The 9,453-nt window shown below is 67.2% G+C and overlaps 1 protein-coding gene across 1 annotated transcript in view; it reads left to right on the top strand.

The window, feature by feature from the left end:
* The first annotated feature begins 3,581 nt into the window (after window positions 1-3,581).
* KNDC1 (kinase non-catalytic C-lobe domain containing 1) overlaps window positions 3,582-9,453 on the top strand; it is a 40,858-nt gene continuing 34,986 nt past the window's right edge. The window contains exons 1-3 of the mRNA XM_055118887.1: window positions 3,582-3,801; window positions 6,863-7,067; window positions 7,393-7,451. Coding sequence (XP_054974862.1) covers window positions 3,700-3,801; window positions 6,863-7,067; window positions 7,393-7,451 — 366 coding nt within the window. The 5' untranslated portion in view covers window positions 3,582-3,699. The remainder of the gene's footprint in view (window positions 3,802-6,862; window positions 7,068-7,392; window positions 7,452-9,453) is intronic.

The raw sequence follows: 9,453 nt of genomic DNA, 5'->3' as shown, positions 1-9,453 counted from the left end.
CACCCGCGGGCCCTGGGCTCATGGACCCCTGGGGAGCTGCAGGCCTGGGGGCCTCGGGCTCTTCTGTGCCTTCGGGGGCTCAGCTCTCCCCCCGGGACGGGACGGAGGGGGGTGGCCCCTCCCCGCGGGCCCGCCCGTCTCCCAGGACAGCGGTCGCACACTCGGGGCCGCTGCCCGCTGCCTCGCAGGAAGCCCGCAGTCCCGCGGCGTTCGCTGTAGGTCATCAGCAAATACAGTGTTTGCGGCGAGGTTGCGTGTGCTGTGTGCCGTGTGCCGTGGCTCTGCCGGCAACCCCAGAGCCCCGCGACCACGGCCTGGCGGCCAGCCCAGTCCCTGCACCTCAGGGGTCGGGCAGCCCCCACAGAGCCCAGTCCGGGTCCCCACACACTGCCCAGGGTGGACAGTCCCCCCGGTGCTCGCTGCTGGCGCCCCCAGGCCCTGTCCTGAGCCATGACGGGGCTCTGGGCCTCGCCCCTGCGCAGGCCAGACCGTGAGTTCAGCCGCGCCGTGGGGCCAGGCAACCCCGAAAAGGGCAGAGACGGACCAGCTGGGCCCTGCAGGAGGCAGGGGTGGGGCGGGCCAGGGCCCAGGGCACGCACTCAGTCCTGTGGTCATGATGAGTCGTGCAGAGCCCCCCCCCCCCGTGGGACACTCACCCCCCCCAGCTCTGCTCCAGGATAGGGCTTGCCCCAGAATCACTCGGAATCGTGAGTGTCGGGGGATGCACCCCGGGGAGGGGACGGTGACCTGCTCTCCTGCACGTGCCGGTCAGCTCCGGGGCAGGGCGGGCGGGGCGTGTCCCCCACTGGCCCGAGACGGGACGCTCCCGCCGCCTGCCCTAGACGCCTGAGGGCCCCCTGCTCGCAGTCCGGTGGGGACAGGCAGGGAGGGGGCACTCAGTGCCTCCAGGTCACAGCCAGCTCTGGCCAGGAGGCTCCAGCAAGGTGGGGCCACCGTGACAGGAGGGCTGGGGGCCCTCGGGCACCAGCCGTCCCCAAGGAGACCCGGCAGGAGGCCTGCAGGTACCATCAGCACAGAACAGCAGGATGAAGCCCCGGTGCCCTCAGAGCCCGCCCCAGGCACACGCGCACGGCCCCGCAGCCACGCAGAGCACAGGCGGCTCCTGTCCCCACTCCAGTGACCCTGTCTGAAGGTCACCGCCCACAGGAGGTGGTGCAGAAGTAGGGGCAAGTGAGGTGAGTCTTAAACTGGGGCACAGGACAGGTTTATTTCCCTCATTCTGCTCCCCTCTACTCCCCGCTCCCAATTCAGAACCAACCAAAGGAAAACCCAGCGTCTGGTCACGCAGACTCCAGTCACGCAACCCCCCTCGGAGCCCCCAGCCACGCAGACTCACCCAGAGCACCCCCAGTCACTCAGACTCCCTCAGAGCCCCCTTGTCGTGCAGATTCCCTTGGAGACCCCCAGGCTCAGAGACCCCCAGTCACAGAGACACCCTCAGAGACTCCCTCAGAGACCTCCAGTCACAGAGACTCCCACAGAGACTCCCTCAGAGACCTCCAGTCACAGAGACTCCCACAGAGACTCCCTCAGAGACCTCCAGTCACAGAGACTCCGTCAGAGACCTCCAGTCACACATTCAGAGCCCCCTGGCCTCCCAGTGACAGACTCAGAGCCCCCTGTCACTCAGACTCCCTCAGAGCCCCCTTGTCGTGCAGATTCCCTTGGAGACCCCCAGCCTCAGAGACCCCCAGTCACAGAGACTCCTTCAGAGACCCCTGTCACAGAGACTCCCTCAGAGACCCCCAGTCACAGAGACTCCCTCAAAGACCTCCAGTCACACACTCAGAGCCCCCTGGCCTCCCAGTGACAGACTCAGAGCCCCCTGTCACTCAGACTCCCTCAGAGCCCCCTTGTCGTGCAGATTCCCTTGGAGACCCCCAGCCTCAGAGACCCCCAGTCACAGAGACTCCCTCAGAGACCTCCAGTCACAGAGACTCCCACAGAGACTCCCTCAGAGACCTCCAGTCACAGAGACTCCCTCAAAGACCTCCAGTCACACACTCAGAGCCCCCTGGCCTCCCAGTGACAGACTCAGAGCCCCCTGTCACTCAGACTCCCTCAGAGCCCCCGTCACTCTCACTCCCTCAGGGTTCCCTAGTCAAGCACACTCAGAGCCTCCCAGTCACTCAGACTCTCTCCAGTCCCCCAGTCACTGAGACTCCCTGCGAAGCCCTCCTCTCGGTCACTCACATGCGCACGGCCCCTGGTCATGCAGACTCTCAGCCCCAGGTGCAGAGCCCGCCCACTCTGAAGACTCTCCCCCCAGAGTGAGCGTCACTTGTGAGGAGACAGCCGTGGGGTTCCCCACACTGTTCTGAACTGTTAGTGCTCAGAGAGACCTCACCAGCTGCCCCCGGCCCCCACAGGTGGTGTGGTACCACAGGCAGGTCTAGAGAAAGATGGGCCACGCCAGGGTCCAGCAGGGCCTCAGCTGTGCCCTCCCCTCTCCCACGCCACATGAGGGTCGTGTGGAGAAGTTCAGGGTGGGGGGCTTCCGGGGGAGGGGGTGTGAAGTCTCAGGCATGTGCTGCAGAAACTGGGGGTGCCTTGGGAAGTGCTGAGCCCACAGGACACCCACAGAGGGAACCATGTGCACGAGTTCAGGGCAGAGGGCCTGAAACAGACGACCCCAAAATATCAGAGACCCCTATGCCTGCCACCCTCCAGCCACCGCCTGCGCGGGGCAGAGGTTGAGAAGCGGGACTCGGCGCGGGTGGGGCCGGAGCCTAGAGGGGCAGACCAGCTTCCCTCCAGGGAAGGGGCCTCTCAGAGGAGACCCCATCTCAGCAACTTCAGGGGGGAACGGGTCCCACCCTCCGGGGTGCAGGGGAGTGTCGTGCTCTCACTTGCCCTGCTCCAGTGAGTCAGCACCAGCCGGCCCAGAGGGGTGTGTCGGGAGCGGCTGTGGCTGCCCTGGCCGCTCCAGGCTGGAGCTGGGCTGGCACTGCAGGGACCCCGGCCACAACCTGAACCCCACTGAGAGACCCCGGAGCCGTGGAGAGGGAGGAGCCCACTGGCAAAACGGGGGCATAAGGTGCCCGGAATCCCCCACAGTGACAGTGGGCACGGGGGTGCCCCATCACCCTGGGGGAGACCCAGGACCAGAGACAGCACAGGGGTGAGGCACTGTGTGTGCTCCATCCCAACACCCCACGGGGCCCCAGGACTGAGCCCTGAGCACGAGGCCAGGGGTGCTCCCTAGGCATAGCCACGTGGAACCAAATGGGTCTGCGGGTGCCCTGGGTGGGGAGAGGCCAGCCTGGCTCCTGTGCGCCTGGGGGTGCGGGGCAGCCTCCGTCGCTGTGGTGAAGGGTCAGTGTCTGCCCTGCTCCTGCTCTGGGGGGACGTGTCCAGAGCCTGGTGGCCCCCGCGCGCCCTGGGAGCCGTGTCGGGAGGACTGCAGCCCCGGCACGGGGAGGCCAGGCGCCCCTACTCCGGACCGCCCGGCCGGCCGCGCGCCCCGGACCCCGCGCCTGCGAGCGCGGACCCGCCTCCCGCCGGACACTGCGGCGGCGGCGGGGCGGGGCGCGGGCGGGGGCGGAGCCGGGACGCGCCGGGCAACGGGACCCAGCGCCGCGCCGGACCGGACCGGGACCCGGCGGGGGCGCGCTGCGGGGCGCGGGCGCGGGCAGGGGGCGCGTGGAGGCGGGGGCGGGGGCGCTGGACGCGGGCACCATGCAGGCCACCAATGCGGGCGCCGCGCGGCTCTGCCGGGGGGACAGCAGCGACCTGGACCTGTACGACTTCGAGCCGCTGCCCACCCTGGCCGAGGACGAGGTGAGCCGGACCCTCCCCTCCCCTCGGAGCCCCTGCGCAGGGGGGCCGGGGGCCGGCGGGCGCCCCGGAGAGCCGCGGGGGGCGGGGACTGCCGCAGCGGCCACAGGGGTCACCTGGGGCGTCCCCCTCCCCAGGTGCCGGCGTGTCCAGCCAGAAGTTTCCTCCTCATGCAGGAGCGCGAGGCCCCTCAGCGGGGGTCGTGGCCCGGCGGCTGCCCCCACTGCCCGCAGCGCTCACAGGCGTCCAGGCCTCCTTGGCCCCTGGCCAAGCCCGAGCGTCCTGTGAGAAGCAGCTTCAGGCGGGTGCCCGGCGGCCAGTGTCCAGCCACGGGCTCTGGGGGCCCCGGGGGCCCAGGGAGCAGACCCCACGGGGTCAGGGGCCTGTCCTGAGGTAGCAGTGGCCGCTGAAGGGTGCCCGGGAAGAGGCCTCCCTGCGCTGGACCCCGGGCCCCTCAGGAAGGCGGGTGGGGGCCTGAGAGCGGGTCCCTGGGACCTGAGCCCGGGGTGTGTCAGAGCCCCGGGGTGGTCAGGCTCCCGAGCTCCTGCCCCCCGTGGGTGTGGGGCTGCCTGGGTGCCCACAAGGCGGGGGGCCCCTCCTGGGCCAGCCCTGTGCGGGCGGGGGGCGCTGGGGGGCCCAGCACGTGGCTGTGCACGGTCAGCTTAGTCCGGCACAGGAAGAGCCCAGCAATGAGCCGGCAGCTCAGAGACAGGACGGTGTCCAGCCTGGCCACTGCAGCCAGGGTACCCGGGGCTCTTCTGGAAGCTTCCCCGGCGTATGGCGGTGCTAGGCAGAGCCTCCCCCCACCAGTTGGCTGGAGGGCTTGGGGTCGGAGGGTGCTTGGGCCAAGGTGCCCTGTGGGCTGCCTGCAGGGGCCCCTGGGGACAGCTCAGCCCACAGCTAGAGCAGGGACGGGCCTGGGGGACTCCCAGGGACAGGCAGGTGCGTGAAGTACGTAGTGCACATGCGTGTGTCTGTGTGTGATATTTGAAACACGTGTGTGATGTGAGCTCATAGGTCTGGCCATGTGTCTGGTGTGTATGTTCATATTTATGGTGTGTGCATGTATGTAATGTGTACACATGCTTGTATGCGCAGTGTGTGCATGTGTGGTATGTGCATGCGTGTGCATTTGTGTGTGCATATATAGAATGCCTGTCTATGTGTGTACATGTCTTTGCCTGCGTGTAGAGGTGAGTGTATTTGCGTGCAGGAATAGGCATGTACGTGTATGTATGCATGTAAAGGTGTGTGAGTGTGTGTGTGTGCATGGGGTGCTTGCACCTTGGTGCCTGTTGGCCTGGTGTCCGGGAGCACCAGCTTCCCTGAGCCCGAGGAGTTGGACTCCTCTGCGGTAGTCAGGTGCTCAGCCGGCCCGGGGCTCACCGTCCCCTCTGCCCCACGCACAGACCTGCACCCCCCAGAACACCTCCGGACGGCCCTCCCCTACCTGCCGGCCCAGAGCTGGAGGGCCCGGGACCACCGCACCGAGCCCCTCTGGGCCAGAGCCTGCTCCACCTCCAGGCGGCCCCAGCTAGTCCACGGCCTCCCCCTCGCAGCCCCTCGCCCGAGGCCCGCCCAGTGCCCCGGGCCGGGCCGGACGCTCCTTCCTCGTGGCATCCCAGTTGCCCGGTCACCTGTGAGGGTGGAGGCCTGGACAGGAGGCGGCTTCCTGTGTGCAGGCTCCCCGCACGGGGTCCGAGGAGGGCCGGGCTCAGCTCCTGCACCGGCCACTCATCCTCACCCCCGGACCCAGGCCCTGCCTGGCCCCGTACTTGCTTCCACCAGGCTGGCTCCCGGACTGCCCCCAGCACGGAGGCGACAGGAGAGAGCCCCTGAGCTCCAGGTGCCTGATGTGTGATGTGAGCACACGCGAGTATGGGGGGTTGTGTATGTGTGTGGGGTCTGTGCCTGAGGGTGTGCTACAGGGGCGGGAGCGTGCTTCTCTGGAGTGTGTGTGAGAGAGCTGCATGTGTGCACTGGACATGCCTGCTCCAGTGTGAGTCTCCGTGTGGGGGGGACAGGAAGAGCTGAGGGGGGTGTGTGTGTGTCTGCTGGACACATGCCTGCTCCAGTGTGAGTCTCCGTGTATGTGGGAGAGCTGGTGTCTGTGTGTGTCTGTGTGTGTATGTGAGAGCTGGTGTCTGTGTGTGTGTGTGTGTGAGAGAGAGAGCTGGTGTGTGTGTGTGTGTGTGTGTGTGTGTGTGTGTGTGCATGCTTATGCTCATGCACGCCTGGAGAGAACCATCCAGCTTGTGCGTTGGAGCCCTGTCATAGCCTGTCATGTGTGTATGTGTGTGCCTGCAGATGTGTCACATGACTTGTTGGAGTTATGTGCCATGTGTGCATATGAGATTGTACCGGTGTTGTGTGTCAGTGGCGTGCTGGTGTCATTGTCAAGGGCATGCGTGTCTGTATACATGGTTTTTTTTGGGGGGGGTTGGTTGTTTGTTTTTCTTTTGGGGTCACACCTGGTGATGCACAGGGGTTACTCCTGGCTCTGCACTCAGGAATTACTCCTGGCGGTGCTCAGGGATGGGTTGCTGGGAATCGAACCCGGGTCGGCCGTGTGCAGACAAATGCCTACCCACGGTGCTATCGCTCCAGCCCCACATGTCTGTAGACATGTGACTTGCTGCGTCACGTGTCATAGCCGTGCATGTATACACAGGTGTGATCATGCTGGTATTATCAGTGTATGCATGTGTGACCTGATGTGCCGTGTGTCGTTGGCATGCCCATATGTGCACGTGTGACTGTACCGTGTCACTGGTGTGCACGTGTGTAGGCACAGCGCCAAAGTGGCTCCCCGCGGTAGAGGCACCCACTCAGCCTGGGGCCAGCCCCGCAGGAGCGGGACGGTGTGACTGGGGAGCCCTCAGAGCACCGGGCTCCGTGGGGGCCGCGGAGGAGGGCGGGAGGGGCTCGGCCAGGAGCACGGGCCGACCACAGGCCGTGGGATGGGGGCCAGGCCCAGAGGAACGGAGGCGGGACAGAGCTGGCCCCATCCCAAGTGGCCCCCCAGGTCCCGGGGCGGGGCCGGCTCAGCCTACCCTCCCGGCAGGAGAACGTGTCACTGGCAGACGTCCTGTCTCTGCGGGACGGCAGCCTGGGCGAGCAGGAGGCCTGGGCCGTGTGCCTGGAGTGTGGCCTGGCGCTGCGCAGCGTGGCGGCCTCGGCCCCGGGGCTCTTCCACACGCTCTGCATCACGCCCGACACCCTGGCCTTCAACAGCAATGGCAGCATCTGCTTCATGGAGCAGCTCAGCGGTGAGCACTGTGGCGGGAGCCAGGATGGGGGGCCGGGGACAGGGACGGGCATGGGGGACAGGGGGAGCGGGACAGAGACGAGGACGGGGTCTCAGGAGATGGGATGGGGACAGGGGACTGGGGGGTGGGGAGACAGGGAGGACACGGGCTCGGGAGTGAGAATCAACGGGCACAGGAGACGGGGCAGGGACAGGGTGGGGTGGGGTGGAGGGCAGAGGCAGAGGCAGAGGGCAGGGATGGCAGGTGGCACCTGGGCATGAGCCTGGCACGGCTCGCCCCTGGGCCCGGCCGTGGCGGGTCTGCAGAGCCCACACTCTCTCCCCAGACGACCCTGAGGGAGCCTTCGTCCCCCCGGAGTTCGATGACACTGGGAACACGTTTGAGGTGAGTCTGGCTCCTGGCCACCGGCTCGGCCCAGTCCCCGCCCGACACCCCTGCCCCCACCCGCTTCCTGCGCCTGCATGCCCCACTGCCCTGGCCTGGAGCGAGGGAGCAGCAGTGCGGAGGGGGCGGGACGGAGAGGGAGCCACACTGGGGGTCCAGGGGGCCGGGGGGACGCCGGGAGGGAGGTGCTCAGACACAGGCGTGTTGCGTGTTCTTGGGCTGCCCCCTCTCGGGGCTGCAGGTGACCCTGGCTGACGGGGGCTTGGGGCCAAGGTGGGGACAGGTGCACAGCAGCACGGGCTGAGGCGTGGTCCCCCACCCCGTCCCTCCCGCTGTGCTGACCCCACAGGCCCACCTCTCTCTTTGCTTTGCTCTGAAGTGACCGGGACCCTTGGGCGTCCCTCGAGCACCTGCTGCTCTGCCAGACACACCCAGCAGCTCTCAGGGGTCTCGTCTGGGCAGGGCGGGGAAGGGGCCGGGGAAGGGGCCGGGGAAGGGGCCGGGGAAGGGGCCGGGGAAGGGGCCGGGGAAGGGGCCGGGGCTCCTGGCCATCTGGGCTCTGATTCAGGCCGATGGCCAGGCTGCTCTGCCCCTGCCCCTGTGGGGAGTTGCTGCCCAGCACGCTGCCCCCACTGGCCACCCTGCAGCTCTCTGCGGTGTCCGACAGGACTTTGCCTGTCCTTCACGTCACAGGTCTGAATGGCCCTTCCTTGGCCTCCTGCCCCCTCTCCTACTGGTCCTGGTCTTGGGAGACTGGTCAAGGTTTGGCATGACCCAGGGACAGGTGCAGCACAGCCCTGGGCCGGGCAGTGTCTGGGCTGTGACTGGACATGGGACCGGGCAGTGTCTGGGCTGTGACTGGCCCTGGGCCGGGCAGTGTCTGGGCTGTGACTGGACATGGGGCCGGGCGGTGTCTGGGCTGTGACTGGCCCTGGGCCGGGCAGTGTCTGGGCTGTGACTGGACATGGGCCGGGCAGTGTCTGGGCTGTGACTGGCCCTGGGCCGGGCAGTGTCTGGGCTGTGACTGGCCTGGGCCGGGCAGTGTCTGGACTGTGACTGGACATGGGGCCGGGCAGTATCTGGGCTGTGACTGGACATGGGGCCGGGCAGTATCTGGGCTGTGACTGGCCCTGGGCCGGGCAGTGTCTGGGCTGTGACTGGCCCTGGGCCGGGCAATGTCTGGGCTGTGACTGGCCTGGGCCGGGCAGTGTCTGGGCTGTGACTGGCCCTGGGCCGGGCAGTGTCTGGGCTGTGGCTGGCCCTGGGCCGGGCAGTGTCTGGGCTGTGACTGGCCCTGGGGCGGGCAGTGTCTGGGCTGTGACTGGACATGGGGCCGGGCAGTGTCTGGGCTGTGACTGGCCTGGGCCGGGCAGTGTCTGGGCTGTGACTGGACATGGGGCCGGGCAGTGTCTGGGCTGTGACTGGACATGGGCCGGGCAGTGTCTGGGCTGTGACTGGCCTGGGCCGGGCAGTGTCTGGGCTGTGACTGGCCCTGGGGCGGGCAGTGTCTGGGCTGTGACTGGCCCTGGGGCGGGCAGTGTCTGGGCTGTGACTGGACATGGGGCCGGGCAGTGTCTGGGCTATGACTGGCCCTGGGCCGGGCAGTGTCTGGGCTGTGACTGGACATGGGCCGGGCAGTGTCTGGGCTGTTCATTATTCTAAGTGTGGTCAGCCAAAGCTCCCAGACCATAGGCTGGAGAGGGCCCCTGATCGTGGTGCCAGCGTTCACTGACCGCACACAGGCGTCATTTCTGGTCCGTGCTCTGCCCCACTGACCTGTTCCTCTGCCCTGTATCAGCACCTTTGCATTTTTGATGGCTAATGCCTTTCAGTATTGTTTAAGAAATGTGATTTTGGGGCTGGAGTGATAGCACAGCGGGGAGGGCGTTTGCCTTGCATGCAGCCGACCCGGGTTCGATTCCCAGCATCCCATATGGTCCCCTGAGCACCGCCAGGGGTGATTCCTGAGTGGAGAGCCAGGAGTTACCCCTGTGCATTGCCA

This window comes from Sorex araneus, chromosome 11, assembly GCF_027595985.1.
Source record: "Sorex araneus isolate mSorAra2 chromosome 11, mSorAra2.pri, whole genome shotgun sequence".
NCBI lineage: Eukaryota > Metazoa > Chordata > Mammalia > Eulipotyphla > Soricidae > Sorex > Sorex araneus.
Note: the sequence above shows the minus strand (reverse complement) of the source record. Positions and strands in the feature narration are given on the sequence as shown.